Source organism: Ailuropoda melanoleuca, chromosome 11, assembly GCF_002007445.2.
Source record: "Ailuropoda melanoleuca isolate Jingjing chromosome 11, ASM200744v2, whole genome shotgun sequence".
Taxonomy (NCBI): domain Eukaryota; kingdom Metazoa; phylum Chordata; class Mammalia; order Carnivora; family Ursidae; genus Ailuropoda; species Ailuropoda melanoleuca.
Genome location: NC_048228.1, coordinates 4,124,017 through 4,138,547, shown reverse-complemented (window position 1 = coordinate 4,138,547; position 14,531 = coordinate 4,124,017). Strand labels below are relative to the sequence as shown.

General features: G+C 61.1%; 3 protein-coding genes across 6 annotated transcripts in view; 2 read left to right on the top strand and 1 right to left on the bottom strand.

Moving 5' to 3' along the window:
• Positions 1-4,859, top strand: part of GPR153 (G protein-coupled receptor 153) — an 11,208-nt gene extending 6,349 nt beyond the window's left edge. Inside the window, exon 6 of the mRNA XM_034671134.1 lies at positions 2,539-4,859. Within this exon, the coding sequence (XP_034527025.1) occupies positions 2,539-2,922 (384 nt within the window). The 3' untranslated portion in view covers positions 2,923-4,859. The remainder of the gene's footprint in view (positions 1-2,538) is intronic.
• On the top strand, positions 457-2,639 carry LOC117804344 (probable G-protein coupled receptor 153). 2 transcript variants are annotated; one of them, XM_034671136.1, is made up of 3 exons: positions 457-1,657; positions 2,199-2,383; positions 2,462-2,491. In XM_034671136.1, the coding sequence occupies exons 1-3, from the start codon at positions 1,186-1,188 to the stop codon at positions 2,474-2,476; spliced, it is 672 nt and encodes a 223-aa protein (XP_034527027.1). In that variant the 5' UTR covers positions 457-1,185; the 3' UTR covers positions 2,477-2,491. The 2 variants fall into 2 exon arrangements, with proteins under 2 accessions (XP_034527027.1, XP_034527026.1); XM_034671135.1 differs by lacking the exon at positions 2,462-2,491 and adding an exon at positions 2,503-2,639 and having other exon boundaries at positions 462-1,657.
• An 895-nt stretch (positions 4,860-5,754) lies between the features above and the next one.
• On the bottom strand, positions 5,755-14,510 carry HES3 (hes family bHLH transcription factor 3). 3 transcript variants are annotated; one of them, XM_034671138.1, is made up of 5 exons: positions 13,839-14,510; positions 10,515-10,616; positions 7,486-7,581; positions 7,303-7,384; positions 5,755-6,925 (listed from the first exon to the last, which is right to left on the bottom strand). In XM_034671138.1, the coding sequence occupies exons 3-5, from the start codon at positions 7,564-7,566 to the stop codon at positions 6,552-6,554; spliced, it is 537 nt and encodes a 178-aa protein (XP_034527029.1). In that variant the 5' UTR covers positions 7,567-7,581; positions 10,515-10,616; positions 13,839-14,510; the 3' UTR covers positions 5,755-6,551. The 3 variants fall into 3 exon arrangements, with proteins under 3 accessions (XP_034527029.1, XP_034527030.1, XP_034527031.1); XM_034671139.1 differs by lacking the exon at positions 10,515-10,616; XM_034671140.1 differs by lacking the exon at positions 10,515-10,616 and having other exon boundaries at positions 13,864-14,510.
• Positions 14,511-14,531: the final 21 nt, after the last annotated feature.

Genomic DNA, 14,531 nt, shown 5'->3' with positions numbered 1-14,531 from the left:
AGGAGGGAGGAAGGGAAGGAGGGAGGGAAGGAAGGAGGGAGGGAGGGAGGGAAGGAGGGAGGGAGGGAAGGAGGGAGGGAAGGAGGGAGGGAAGGAAGGAGGTAGGGAGGGAGGAAGGAGGGAGGGAGGGAGGGAGGGAGCGGCATTACCATCATCCCCATTTTACAGATTTGGAAACTGAGGTTCAGAGTGGTACCATGACCCACATAAAGTTAAGGCAGCTGTATTAGGACTTGAGCCCATGTTAGGGGAATGCGGAGCCCAGGATCTTCCTGGCACACTGTAGGGGACATTCCTCACCAGAGTGAGGCCCATTCAAATCAGGGGGTGTGGAAGGTGGAGTAACATACCCACCTGGCCCCAGAACAAAGTCTGGATTCAGTAACCATGCCCTTGCACCCACAGGGCTCCAGCCCAACCGCCTGAAAGGTCTGGAGGGGGGTAGGGAGGGGTTTAGGGGCAAGGACCAGCCAGACTTTGTCCAAGCAGCCTGGCAGGGCTGTGTCCCTGGAGTCAGTGCAGGACACAAGCTCCAGAGGGTGGCAGGTGGGGTGGCAACCTCATAGGGGACACAATCAGGATGCAGCCACAGACACCCAGTGGCCCCACCCTCAGTGGGCCTGGCAAACCCCTCTACCCGGGTAACTGGGTTCTGTGTGCAGTGGGGCCCCGAGTCTCCAGCTTGTGCTGATGGAGAGGAGCATGTGTGAAACTGCAGAGCCGGAAGGGGACAGCCATGGAGGAAGAGGCTCCCCAGCTTCTCTTCAGGGCATGGAAGGGAGTGCAGTTTATGGAGCCCACTCCATGCTGCAGGCCTGGTACGGTGTCTGGGGTCTTCACCTCACTCTGTGGATGTTCTTGGCCCATTTCACAGATGAGGAAACTGAGCCCCAGAGAGGTTCAGCACCTTTCTGAGGGTCACACAGCTCACATAGCAGAACCAGTGTGATGAATGTATCATACCCATTTCTGCTCTGATGGAGGAATAATTAAATGTCACTCTGGGTGGGGGAATGAACTGTCTTGGGACAGGAGGAGTGAGGGTCCCTGGGCAGTGAGGCTGCCTGGTTGATTCTCAGAAACTACTTTGATTCTCCTCTGAGATCCAAGACCTAGACCCCTTGCACCACCCCCCAGGGTAGGGATAGGGCCAAGGAGGCCACTTGGCCATGGAGAAGTGGGCCCATGCCCCCACCTCTCTCCTCAGGCGGTCGTGCGGCTGGCATGAGGGAAGGCACTTTGCGAAGGGCTGTCCGTGCACATACGGGGTTATGGCTGCTCGGCGTGGGCAGCCAGCAGCTCTTGGTGGCAGGGACTTCGACTCACACTCGGGCTCTTTCCTGCCCAAGAGCCTATGGCCCTGTCTGTCGCCTCCTCCTCCGGCAGGCGGGAGAAGGGAGGCTGGCGGGGAGCTGCTGGGGTGGGGGGTCCTGCCGGGTGCCAGGCCGAGCCGTGTGCCCGCAGGTGGTGAGCTTCAGCAGTCTTCGGGCGGACGCCTCGGCACCCTGGATGGCGCTGTGTGTGCTGTGGTGCTCGGTAGCCCAGGCCCTCCTGCTGCCCATGTTCCTCTGGGCCTGCGACCGCTACCGCGCTGACCTCAAGGCCGTCTGGGAGAAGTGTGTGGCCCTCATGGCTAACGATGAGGACTCGGACAATGGTGAGGACGGCCCGGGAGAGGCTCTGGGGAGAGTGGTGCCTGGGTGAGGTCAGCAGGGTCACAGGTGACCACCCCATGACGCTGAGGTGACCATATTCTCTGATGTGCTTGAACCCCTAAGGGACCTGTGTCCCATGGGGCATTCTCCTCTCCAGCTTGGCTGTATCTGTGGACACCAGACTGAATGCGTTCCACAGAGCTCCCCCCCTTAAGGGCTCCCCGGGGGCCTCCCGTAGACCCGGGTGCTGTCTCACCCCAGCAATAAGAGTGTTACCCTCGGCTGAGCCTTTGCTATGTACCAGGCACTGTCAGACCCTGTGTGTATTTACTTCCCCCCCAAAGCTCACCAGGTAACATTCCATCCCATCCCCATAGAGGAGGAACTTGGCTCAGGGGATCTCCCCAGTCCCACAGCTAAAAGATGGCAGAGTCAGGGTTTGAACGCAGCCCCCTGCCCTGTGTGTGTCTCTGTGGGTCCCTAGAACTCACTGTCCGACTCCCCCACGTTTCCAGGGCCCTAAGCTTTTGTCCCACCCTGCAGATACCAGTCTGGACGGTGGCGTTCCCCCGGACCTGGTGCTGGAGCACTCCCTCGACTACAACTATGGAGGTGACTTTGTGGCCCTGGACAGGATGGCAAAGTATGAGCTCTCGGCCTTGGAGGGGGGCCTGCCCCAGTTCTACCCGCTGCGGCCCTTGCAGAAGGACAAGATGCAGTACTTGCAGGTAGAGACGGGGCGGGGCTCCAGACGCCGCACGTGCTGGCGGGGGGGGCGGGGCGGGGAGTATCGTGATCTCTCCAAGGCCTTGCCTCTCTGAGGCCCGCGCCGGTCCCCGTTTTCCAGGAGGGCAGCCCGGGTTAACCCCGCCCGTCCTGACAGGTCCCGCCCACGCGACGCCTCTCCCACGACGACGCGGAGGTGTGGGCCGCCGTCCCGCTGCCCGCCTTCCTGCCGCGCTGGGGCTCGGGCGAGGACCTGGCCGCCGTGGTGCTGCCCGCTGGGCCTGACCGACGCCACGGCAGCCTGCTGGCCTTCGCGGAGGACGCGCCCCCGTTCCGCCCGCGCCGCGGGCCGCGCCCGGCCGTGCACGCGCACGCGGGACCCCTGAGGACCAGCCTGAGCGCGTCGTGGGGCGAGCCCGGGGGCCTGCGCGCGGCGGGCGGCGGCGGCGCTGCCGGAAGCACCAGCAGCTTCCTGAGCTCGCCCTCCGAGTCCTCGGGCTACGTCACGCTGCACTCGGACTCGCTGGGCTCCGCGTCCTAGGGCCTGCTGTTGCTTACCCACGCGCGCCCGGCGGGCCGGGCCGCCCGCAGGGACTAAAGCACCAAAGATGCCACGCTGACCCAGGCCGGGTTCCGGGCAGCACCACGGAACAGCCCTCCCTGTGTGACCGAGCCATGGGTATTGCCTGCAGGGGCGGTGGCTGCACTGGACCGCTTCTGGGTACGGCATCACGGGGCAGAGCGAGGCTGGACTTGGGTAAAGGCGGGCTCTGCACGCCCTGATGTGCCTCGCCCAGCCTTGGGCAGCGGGATTGTGAGGATGGGGGTGGCAGCAAGGAGCCCCGGGGGACAGGGCCACCACCAGACAGAACCAAGCCCAGCCCTGCAGAAGCAGGAGCCACGGGAGTGACTGCACCCTGCTTTCCACTTTGCACTGTAACTGTCTCACCTCAGCGAGGGGCAGGGTACAGAGGGTCTCTAAGCACAGGGGTCTTCAGAGCCCAAACAAACTCTCTGAGCAGGTGTTCCTGCTGACCAGTTCTGCCTCGGTTTCCCCATCTGTAATGAGCAGGTGACCATATTAACTCTCAGGACTCTTGGAGAAGTCTCCTGGTCTGTGCACCGGCCACTGCATGGACAGGGTGTAAGAGTGTCTAGGGCCCTCTGTGGGTCCTCTGTGGGGGTCAGTCTTCAGTGTGTGGCCTCTGTGCCTGAGACCTCCCACCCTCAGTGCCCCTGGCCCCCCCAGGCACTCACCCCACCCACACCCCAGCTAAAGCACAACACTTTGCACCATCACCCACCTTGACCACTGTTAGTGGCCCTCATCACTCTCCCCACCAAGCCAGCCACCTCTAGGACTCCCGCCATGAAGATTGTGGGTCCATGCTGGCAAAGAACTGAAGCAAAGGGAGAATGGGCTTCCTTATCCTGATGCCCGCGGGAAGGGGTCCTGGTTTAGAGGCCTCCCAGGTTCTGGGTTTAAGGCCTGGTCCCTGCTGAGGGTCTTCCCTCACCCCGGGGGGGCAGACCCCTTGCTGCCCTAGGCTTTGCCATGGGCCTTGGGGAGGGGCCTGCTGGGTCTTCCATGGAGAGAGACCCTAGAATCAGGCTAAGCAGAGGCCTGGGAACAGCTGTGACCTTGAGCTGAAAGGACAGGGGCGAATGCAGAGGTGGTCTCATCCTGGCGCCTGCCTCCACACAACGGCTCTCCCCAGGAAGACCTGGAGCCCGGTCCAGGGCCAGCAGGGAGCCTGCCTGGACTGTGCTCCCTCCTGCTCTGCAGCCTGGAATTGCAGCCCCTCCCCGACCCTCCCTCCAGTGGCCAAGTCTATTTCCTCACCCAGCTGACAAGGTCTCAGCCCCAGAAGAGGCCCCTGGGAGGGGCAAGGATAGAGGACTGGCTCCATCTCTGCTTCCAAGCCACCCCCCGCCCCAGTCCCTGGCTGGCGGGTAACTTGGGAGGGATGAGCTGGCCACAGGTGAGCAAGGCAGGAAACTGCAGTACAGCCTCAGCCATGGGAGGGGCCACCTCTGGCCAATGCTGCTGTGCCTTCAAGGACCAACATGTCACGTGGGGGCAGAGATCCTCAGCTAGCCACTGTGTCATTCCCCCCCTCCCCCACCCACCCCTGCTCAGGCCACATTGGGTTTTTACTCTGTGTACTTCATATCCAATGGCAATACTTGCAGGGAGACATGGTACCCCAAAGTCCCTCCAGCTCTGGTTTTTACAAAAATAAAGAGGAGGGAGGACCCCAAACGGAGGACCCTGGGGCCTGGGGCTCCCTCTCACACTTTGTAAGCCTCCAGGCCTATTTGCTGCATTCGTAAGCAGCTTGACCCTGGGCTCACAGGGGAGGGAGCTCTGTCTTCAATACCACCACTCACCCAGAGCCAGGGATCCGTTTGTAGTTTTTTGACAACTAAGCATTTCTCTTCTGTACAGAATACAATAAAAACTTCCTATGATTTGCACCTGGCATTCCTAGGCTAGTTTCATGGAAACATCTTTGTAGAATAGAGCAGCACTGCTAGCCAGCAGCCCCCAGACGTCTCTCCCTCTGGGTCCGGAATTCTCCTAGCGCGCTGGTCTTTGGGTTGGTGCCCCTTTCCGATGCAAACTGCTGCAGCCCCACCCAGGGCGTGAGACTGGCCTGCAGCAGCTCCAGGATGGAGCTGTGGGGTGGGCACCAAAGCCCTAACAGCAGGAGAAGCCCTGGAAGACCAGCTGGCAGCCTCGGCCCCAGGTGTGGCTTCAGGGGCGTCTAACCCCTATGAGGTTGGCTCAGGAGGGCAAGAAGGGTAGGGACGGGGCGGGGGATTCGGGGGTAGCCCGACCTATTGCGCCGCTCGCCGGCTCTGGTTAGAATTTGGAGGCCGCGTCCTGGGTCCGCGGTGTAAGGTCGCCACCTAGTGGCTGGTAGAGGGGTTAGTGCGGATGCCCCGGTCGCCCAGTCGCCCCCAACGCAATAGGAGGCCGAGACCCAAGAGGACAACCCCCAGACCGCCGGGACCCCCTCCCCGCCTGTGCTCCAAAGAGCCTGTTGGGTGGAGTGGGGGAGCCGGGCCTCTCTCTCCTCGCAGTCTAACCAGAACGGGTTTAAGCGCTCAGGCAAAGCAGGGGCACTCCTAAACGGGAAATGTTTTCTAGAAATCAGTATTTGTCGCTCAAAAGATGCACCCAAGTCGGCATCGTGGGAGAAATTTGGACCTTCGTGGTCTCTTTATACCCATTTAACAGGTTTGTCCTGTGTGTATTCAGAATTTCAAGCTGGAAGTGCCGGGATCTCTTCCGCTGCTCGGCGCGGGATTTCCTCCCCGCAACCCCAGGCTGCCCCTCGAGAACCAGGACCCCGGGGCTAGAGTCGGAGCACAGCAATGACCTCGTTTTCGGACGAATAAACAGGCGCCGAGCGCTCCGAGGGTTGTCGAGGGTCGCGGGCTTTGTGGCGGCCTGGAGGCCGGGACCCTCAGCAGCCACGCGCCGCGGCGTGTGAGGTGATCCGAGCGATGGGCGGAGCACTTCGCGGGCGCGCTGCTGAGCCAGGACCGCTCCGCGCGGGTCTTCTGAGAGGGGCGGACCTCGCATAGCGCGCCTGCTGGGTGGGCTGCGCCGCGTGCGGAGGGGGTGGGGATCCGTGGAAGCTGAGAGGGTCCAAGGTGGGGGTGGGCTGGGGGCCCTCGCCGGCGGGGCGGGACCCGGCGCGCTTTGTGCCGGTGGGAACCGGGCGTCCTCCGCTGGCTGAATGGGCCGGGGCGGGGCAGCGATTCTCCTCGCTGCGAGGGGTCCGCTCTGCGCCGCTGCCGACGGCGACCTTCCCACCGCGGCGTGGCTGCGGGGCGGGGGCGGGGGCGAGCTGCCCGCGGAGGCCCTGGGAAAGACGGTCAGCCTGGGACATCCCCTCCCAGCCCCACGAGAAGGTGGGAAGAAGAGAGAGCGGGTCTGGCTTGAGTAGGTGGGGCTAGGGCGGGGGGACGGGCCCCGGACCCCTGTGGCTCCGTGTATTTCCTCGCGTTCGCGGGCACGCGGCACCCTCCCAGCCACCCGTGCCACCGGACCAGGACGGACGACTGGGGGTCCCGGCCGTCACAGCAGACGCGCTCTAAACAGTCTCTGCGTCACCAGGCCAGACGGGGGCCCCATTGAGTCCGAGGCCGCGCGGGCACTCACCAGGGCCGCCAAACGCCCAGACCCGGCCCCGGGCTCTCGGTGCAGCGGCGAGGCGCCGGCTGCGGCCCCGGGACGCTGGAGGACGGGCCGGGGAGACCACCAGGGAAGAGGAGCCGGGGTGGCGGGGACCGCGAGGCGCCGGTGGCCGGAACAGGGGCCCAAATAGTAGGGGCGCAAGGGCGGAGCGGCGCGGGTGCCTCCGCGCTCGGGCCGGCGCTGTCCATGGTGCTGCCACCTGCGCGCTCGTGCGCCAGGGGGCAGCGCAGGCCACCGCCGCCCTCCTCTCCGCGCTGCAGAAGCTGGCTAACGCCAGGCAGACAGCTGCGGAAGCCCGACGGGAACTCAGCTCCGCTGGGGATCGGCCAAAGCCCTGGGGGGAGGGGAGCGGACGGGAGAAATGTGAAGGGGAGGGAAGCATAGGAAAGGGGAGGAGGAAAGACGAGGTGTTGAGAGAGAAAAGAAGGGGAGAAGAGTGGCGGGGAAGGGAGGGGAGGAGCCAGGCAATTCGAATTTCTTTGCCAGGGAGCAGATCTTCGCGCACCCGGATTACAACTGCACTAGCCTGCAGGGTCCTTGCGGCCTCCTGCCTCCAGCAATCTGGGGCCCTCCTCTCACCCAGCTACCCACTGCCCCGAGCTTTCTTCTCCATCCATTTCTTCTTTATCCCACCATGTCATATCCATGGCTCTGACCCCACAAATCACCCCCCGCCGCTCTTGGCCCTACCCGCTCCAGACGCCCTCCCACCTTGCACCGAGTTCTGAAGGCTTTTCATGTACTTGACACTCAGCTCCAGTATGTCTGCCTTCTCCAACTTGCGTTTCCGGATCTGCAGGTTGGTGGAAAGGGCTCTTAGTTGGGCAGTCCGACTTGGAAGGGATGAGGTTGGGGATCGTATCATCCCCACCTCAGCACGGCCCCACGTCTCACCTGGTGGGAGTAGTGTTTTTCCAGCAACGACTTCAGCTGCTCCAGGGACACATTGATGCGAGCCCGTCGCTTCTTCTCCATCAGCGGCTTGGAGATCTGTGGATGGGTAGCATTTTAGGGCAGGGTGATGGCCCTCTCACCCTCTGCCCCACCCCACCCCTGGCTTGGCAGGGCCCCCACCCTGCATGCCTAAGGACCCCAGACCTTGCGGAAGCCACCAGTGTGGCCGCCAGAGCTGGCCTGGGTCCCGGGCTTAGTGCCCATGGTGTCGTTATCTGCGCCAGTGGGAGGCAGTGCTGCCTTTATAGGGGCTTCTCGTTTACATGTCAATGAGGCGCTCCTGGGTTCAAGGAACCCCGAGGGGGAGGAGATGAGAGGGGGATGCACTGTGAAATTCCCCACCTCCCTCTCTGCCCTCGCTTCAGCCTCACCTCCAGGAACCCTCCTTTCTTCCGAGGGACCCCCCTTCCCCTTCTTCAGCCTTTCCTTTATCCATCTCACCCCCACCACTCCCTGAGTCTGGAGTCCCCTCCCATGCACACCCCTCCATGCCCTGTCCTGTCCCTGTGTCTAGTGTCCCTAGGTACCGAGCCTTACCACTAGGCCCAATTATTAGGCCCCCTGGTGCCCCTTGTCTCCAAGCATTTTTGGGGGCACCCACTGGGGAATGTCCATGGGCCCAGCTGGCTCTGAGCCTGGCTCATAACTCTGACAAGGTGCCGGGCCTCTCTGGGCCTGATGAAGATGCGGAGGCAGGAAGGACCCGCCAGCGACACCTTTCTGCGGGTTTCACGCTCTGGCCACGCTGGCAACGCCACATTAGTCTTCCTAATGTAGGGACAATGCAGCGATTTTCTGCCTGTGGCTGCTCAAAGCCGGGCACAGGCTGGGCCCGAGGGGGCCAAGCAGCGACATGTGTCCCATTAAAGCGTGCAGCCCGCCCTCAAGGCCACAGCCAGTCTCCTCCAGGCTGGGGTCTTGGACTGGGAACATTTCTGTGCAGAGGTGTAGTCTGGGCTCATGTGCCCTCTGGCCCTGTTAGGCCCCAGTCCACCTCTCCTAGCTGGGGGGAAGATGCAGGCAGCCTCAAGCCAGGGAGAGTAGAACGGTCCTGGATTTCCAGGCTGTACAAGTAGGGCTCTGATGCTTTCCCACACAGCCTTTGAGTTTATTCCTGCTGGCCTTCTCTTGGTCCCAACAAATTAAGGTGAGGGTGAGAGATACCACTGATCATGTGGGGAGAGCAGCATTATGTGCTCTTGGAAGTCTGGGACCCTCAAACACTTTTCATTATTCAGGCTGTGGTTGGAGACCCAGGGAGCTCCGTGGAGGAGGCATCCCCCCTCCAGGACCGGTTAGGCCCTATAGCAGGGCTCTAGTAGCTGTGACTGACGGGCTGACGTCCAGAGGAGTTCCTGGGTTCATATCGAGTTATCTCCCTGCACTGGGCTCGCAGGGCCTCAGTTTCAGGGTTTGTAAAATGGGGTTCCGAACAATGGGGGCCCCCGCGGATGTTCTCGAGGGTGATGAAGTAGCTTGGACCCAAAAGTCTGCAATTGAGCCCTGCGGTAGGGGAATGAACAAATTGGCCTTTGCAGGGACTCAGCGTGAGGGGGAGAAGGTATTGCTAGGGCCTGGGTGGGCCCCCTCCTCCCCTGGCTCCCTGGAGCCGGGGAGTCTTCTCCCCCGACACCCGTCCCCCTACCCGCTCCCGGAGTATTGAAGGGCCCTGCCGGGGCAGAGGCGTTCTCAAGCGCCAAGCAGCGTGGGGAATCGCGCCCCGCCCTCCTTTCAGGCCTAGGTTGCGTGTTCCGCGGCTCCGACGTGCTCTTCCGCCCGGGCCGCGGTACTCGCGGGCCGGATCCGGGCCGGGCCCGGCCCGGATTGGGCGGCGGGGCCGAGGCCGGACAGCAGGCGTTGGCACGCGCGGGGCAGCTTTGAAGCGCCGGGGCTGACCAGGCCCCATTGGCCTCCGTGCGTTCCTCTGGCTTGGGGCGGTGGCGGCTTGGTACAAAGGCGCCGCGGGGCAGGCGGGCGGCGCGGCCGGGCTCAAAGGGGGCAGCCGAGTGTTAAGGGCATTGTGCCGGCCCCACAAAGCCCGCCCGCGCCCGCCCCCTCGGGGCCAAACTCTGGGCGCCCCGCCGCGCGCGGGCTTCCAGCTGCTGCACATCTGCACGGAAGCTAGGCGCGCGCCTCGCTCTGCCGGTCCCCTCACCCCCGCCCCCGCCCCCGCTCCTAACCCGCGCTCCTAAGCTGCGGGGCAATTTGTCCTCTAATTATGATCCCTCCCCATAAACCGCCGCCCGCGCCTTTCAACTCCGGCGCATTAGCAAACCAATGGCCCTTGGGGCTACCCTCGCGGCCCGCCCCCTCTCCAGAGTTAGGGTCGCCATAAAGGGGCCCTCGGACCTCCCCTGCCCGCACCCTGGCATCCGCAGCTCCTCGGGCAGTCACTCCCTCGAGCCCGAGCCGACGGCTCCCGGCCGCGCTGGGTGGGGCCGCTCACGTGGGTGGCTTAGTGTTTTCCTAAGCAGTGGAAAATTGGCCGCAAAATGAGCTAATTCGCAATGTTCAGCTTTGGCTGCGGGCGGCGAGGCCTGGGCGGGACGCGCAGCCGTCAAATTCCGCCCCCGCCCACTTAATGGGCCCCCGCCTCCGCTGCCCCCTACCCCTACCCCGGCACCGCTCCCTGCGTCCCCTTTTTCCCCTATCCCGGGACAAGTCCCCGGGCTGGGGCTCCTCTAGCTACCCACGCACCTAGGCTGATTTCCTACCTGTTTTCCCGGTTTCCCACTCCCAGCGCGAATTGCCCGCCACGAACAGCTCTTAAGCCGGCTGCGGGTCACGGAGACTCAGGGCGGAAAGAGATCCTTGTGCGGATTCCATTCCCTCTCCCCCTTTTCCCGTGCCGGAGAAATCTCCACTGTACCCACAATTCGGGTCCCTGGGCAGCCACCTCCCCCACTAAGACCCAATTCCCCCCCCCCCCATTTTCGAATCCTGAGCCCGAGCATCCTACCCGCACTCACAGGCAGGCAGAGCTCCGGACTGGGTGCGTTGCGGGGGAGGGGGGGCGGACGGCACACCTCTACCCCCTTATCTGAGAACAAGCAGGGCGAAGTGCTCTCGGGCTGCAGGGAAGGACATAGACCAACTTAGAAGCCGGGCTTATGCAAACTGGGATGTAGGCCACCGACTCCTTTTCCATCTTTAGCATCTGGGATCCCTAGGGGGCCTGGAAAGGAGCACAAGTTCAGGCAAAGCGCTGGGGAGACCCAGGCTGTCCTTTGCTCATTCAAGGAAAAAATTCCTTCTATAGTTCTGGAGTCCTCTGGGGGCTTCCAGGAATACTTAGAGCCCTCAGCTTCCTCAGGCTTGGGAATTTAAGGCAATAAGTGACCTGTGACTTTGTTCTCCTTTCCCCCGTTTGGTTTTCTCAACTTTGGCAAAAGAAAGAACGTTACAGAGCAACTGAGGTCTGGAAACAAGGTAAGGTTTGCAGGTCCCAGGACAGGAGCCAGACCAGATATTCTACCAGCCCTCCCACGTGACAGCCCTGTGTAGCCTCTTCACCCTGGGTGAGAGCCCCTTCCTTTCCTCCAGCACCCAGACATTGAAAGCAATGCCAACCGGTGAGTGCCACAGAGGCCGCCGAGGGTGAGGTGGGGAGAGAAATGCACCATCGGTCTCTGCAGATGCATTTAAAAGTGGAATGAAGTGATTGCTTCATGTGATTAACTATCGGGACACAGCAAAAGCTCTGAAATGACTCAGCCGATTGTCTCCAGATGGGGTTGGAGAGGCTGCGATTGTTTAACTCTCTTTAGTTGTGTTGGGACTCCGAATAGCCGGCCGCCAAGGGCCCTCCAGGGGACAAAGGCTGGGACTCTAGTGAGTGCATCAACACTGAACCGGGCTGGCCCAGCTCAGGGAGAGTGAATTCAGAGAGACCCCCATTGTCCCAGCCCTTTGTGTTTCTCCCCAGCTGGCTCTAATCTTTAAATATTTACCCGGCCCTTTTGTGCACATATGACTTATGCACCTCAGGCTGATGTGCTCATAAATTACGCATCATTTACCCATTTCCAGACTAGAGCGGGGGGGGGGGGGCTTTCATGCCTGGAGCCCAGAATGGCCAGAGGAGGGAGAAGAAAAGTGTTGGAGGATCAGAGTTCCCTCCTGGGGAGAGCTGCAGCTATACTGAGCAGGCCTCTCCTGGCCTCCACGTGGGAAGTGGATGGGACAGAGGACTTGTGAGTGACAAGGAGCCCCCAGGACGCCCCTCTAACAACAACTGACCAGAGACCCATCCGGCAGGGAGGAGAGAGAGGCCAGGTCTCAGACTTTTTCTTATGTGGTGTCAAGCTTGGACAAGAACGAACTTCTCACCCTGGGAAGCTGGTGTGGGTTGAGGTGCTTGGGGACACCTCATCCTGGCACCTGCCTCCAGCTTGCTCTGGGTCATCTCCCTACATTCTCCCTTGCTCCATCAAGGAACCCCGTTTAAGAAAAAGAAGGCTAATTTCATCTTAGCCTGCAGTTTAACTTGGAAAAGTCAAGGCAGTCCTTAGGACTCTTTAAACGGGAGGAACCCCCACTTAGGCTCGGGATGGAAAGCCACCTCAGCTGGTGGGCAAATGGCAGGATGAGGGGGGCACAGGGGAGACCCTGCAGAGGGACCTTCCTGCATGAGAAAGGGCTCCCTTTGTGCTTGCCTCTCAGCTCCAGGAACAAAACGCATTCAAATGCTTATTTACAAAAGAAGGCAAGTGAGGCATCCCAGAGCTGAGTAGTTCTCCTTTATGTTCTTATATTTTTATGGGCTTGTTCTCGTGCCTGGGGACGACACTGGAGAACAGGATGCAGAGTGGATTTCTTTGACCAGATTGCTTCCCTTCCTGGTAGGAAAGTGGGTCTCAGTGTATCTGTTTCTGTCCATATCTCTCTGTGAATTACTGTTTCTCTGTGCATCTGTCTATCTGTGTGTGTGACTTTGTTTCTCTGGGTCTATGCCAGTGTGTGCCTATGTTTGCTTACTCGCCTCTTTCCTCCATTACTGTTCTGTGAACCGTAGGCCCTGACAGATTCAGCAACTCCAGGCACTTCTAAAAATCCCCCTTCCCTCTGGTCTGGACATACCTAGCAGGGGACTGCTTCCCTTTCTTTCTTCCTTCTCCAAGATGGAGCTGATGGAGATGTATGGTCTAAAGGGAAGTGGTGGGCAGAGAAGAGAGGGTTGCTCAGGCTCACCAAACTGGATTTCCTGTCACTCTGTGCTCCCAGAATGGGGATGGTCCCTGGAAGTGCATCAGGGCCCTAAGTCAGTGTGGACAGCAGATGCTAATGGCCAGAAGAGGAGCTTCCCGGGAGCAGCTCTGTGCCCCAGGACCAGACTTACTCCCAGGAGCGAAGATACAATGATCATTCTCTGGGGTCCCTGAGGCATCCCAGCATTGGGGGAGAGGTACTGAGTCTGGGTGAGAGCATCAGAAATTGGGGGCAACGTCAGGAGCATAAGCTCTCAGCCCACACTAACACCACGCCTCCTTCCTATGTGGCACTGCAACTGCACAACTTTCCCAGTTTAGCAAATGCTTTCTGAGCATCATTTAAACATGATATTGGGCTTTGCAGAACATTATCAATACTGGATAGTGAAACTGGGGTTCCTATTTTACAGGAAGCTGAGACTTGGAGTTGATTTGCCCAAGGTTACAAAGCTGGGCCCTGGCAGTGCTGAGACCAGGATTCAATCCCAGGCTCTCCAACCTTACCTGAGGCAAGCTGCTCAGACACCAGGCCTCCTGCCAGGTCCTGTGGGGACAGAAGAGGATGGCGCAGCCAGAGGCTCAGATGCAGGTCTGGGTGACTGCAGTGCACGGCCTGCCTGGTCTCAGCACTCTCTGACCCACTACCCTGGGCTCCAGCCTCTCCCGGGGCCTGTCCCCTATCCCAACTCAGGCTTCCTTTCTCCTGCCTGAGTCTGCAGACTCGGTGCCCGCCTTCCCTCCCTCTCCATAGATGCCCTTGCTCTCATTTCCAGCATAAGGCTGCTGGTCCTGAGTGCCCCAATACTTAGCTCCAGCATCTCTTCCATGCTGCCTCCTAACCGTCTGCCCGCTCACCTGAAGGCCCCTCCCTGGAGTCCCTCTCTCTCCTTTCCATTCTTACTTGGCTCCTATCCCACTCCCACCCCACCATAGTTTATTCTAGTCACTTGCTTACTTGTCTTTCTCTTTCATCAGCCCTCTCTGAGCTCCCCCGGGTGAGGACATTAACCCTTTCAAAAAAAATTCGGATTTAAAAAGTAATATATGTTGATTGTGCACAATACGGAAAATACAAAAACATACACAGAAGGCAATGAGAGTCACCCACTGTTCTGTCACCGGAAGACGACCGCTGTTAAACAAATGTGCTTATATTTCCATCGTTTCCCCACGCTCACACGTTTGCTTTTACTTTTCCAAGCGAAGCCAAGCTCGCACTGTGAGTTCTGCATTCTGTCTTGAAAATCGTGGTGTACGCCGAGCTTTTCCCCATTGGCCGACACTCTCCCTCACCGCGAACTGAAGCGGGCGGTCATCCCGCACGCAGAGTCCCCGTCCGGGGTTTTCCAGCTGCCTCAGGGGCAGGGTCCCCGCACGGAAGCAGCCTGGGCACCCAGCGGGCTGCCCTGCTCGCGCCTGCGCGCCCAAGGGTGTCAGCTTCGCGGGGGGGGGGTGCCGCGCGGGGCCGGCCGAGGGCGGGGTCCCTTCAGAGTTCTTCGGACCGGGACATTCTTGAGTTTGGGGCTCCCTTGTGGCAGACGCCGGCGGCCACTTCTGGGCCGGGGACCCAGGTGCCCCGCGGCCACGCCCGCTGTTCGCCGCTCGGCCTGGGTCAGGGGATCCCGGGGGTAGCGAAAGGGCTCTGGGGACCGGCGGGGCGGGGCCGCAGGCGGGGCGCTCCCGCCAAAGTCCGGCGCCCGCCCCGCGGCGCGGCAGTATCGCGAGAGCTCGCGGGAGGCGCGCGGCTCCGGGCAGCGGCGCTTCCCGGTCGGCGTC

What these genes read in the sequence shown, in the direction of transcription:
- LOC117804344 (XM_034671135.1), top strand. Translation starts at nt 1,186, where the DNA reads ATGCCCCCACCTCTCTCCTCAGGCGGTCGTGCGGCTGGCATGAGGGAA. An exon ending in CGATGAGGACTCGGACAATG is followed by an intron (nt 1,658 to 2,198) that starts GTGAGGACGGCC and finishes CCCACCCTGCAG; the next exon opens with ATACCAGTCTGGACGGTGGC.
- HES3 (XM_034671138.1), bottom strand. Translation starts at nt 7,566, where the DNA reads ATGGAGAAGAAGCGACGGGCTCGCATCAATGTGTCCCTGGAGCAGCTG. An exon ending in AAAAACACTACTCCCACCAG is followed by an intron (nt 7,385 to 7,485) that starts GTGAGACGTGGG and finishes ACCAACCTGCAG; the next exon opens with ATCCGGAAACGCAAGTTGGA. An exon ending in CCTTCAGAACTCGGTGCAAG is followed by an intron (nt 6,926 to 7,302) that starts GTGGGAGGGCGT and finishes CCCTCCCCCCAG; the next exon opens with GGCTTTGGCCGATCCCCAGC.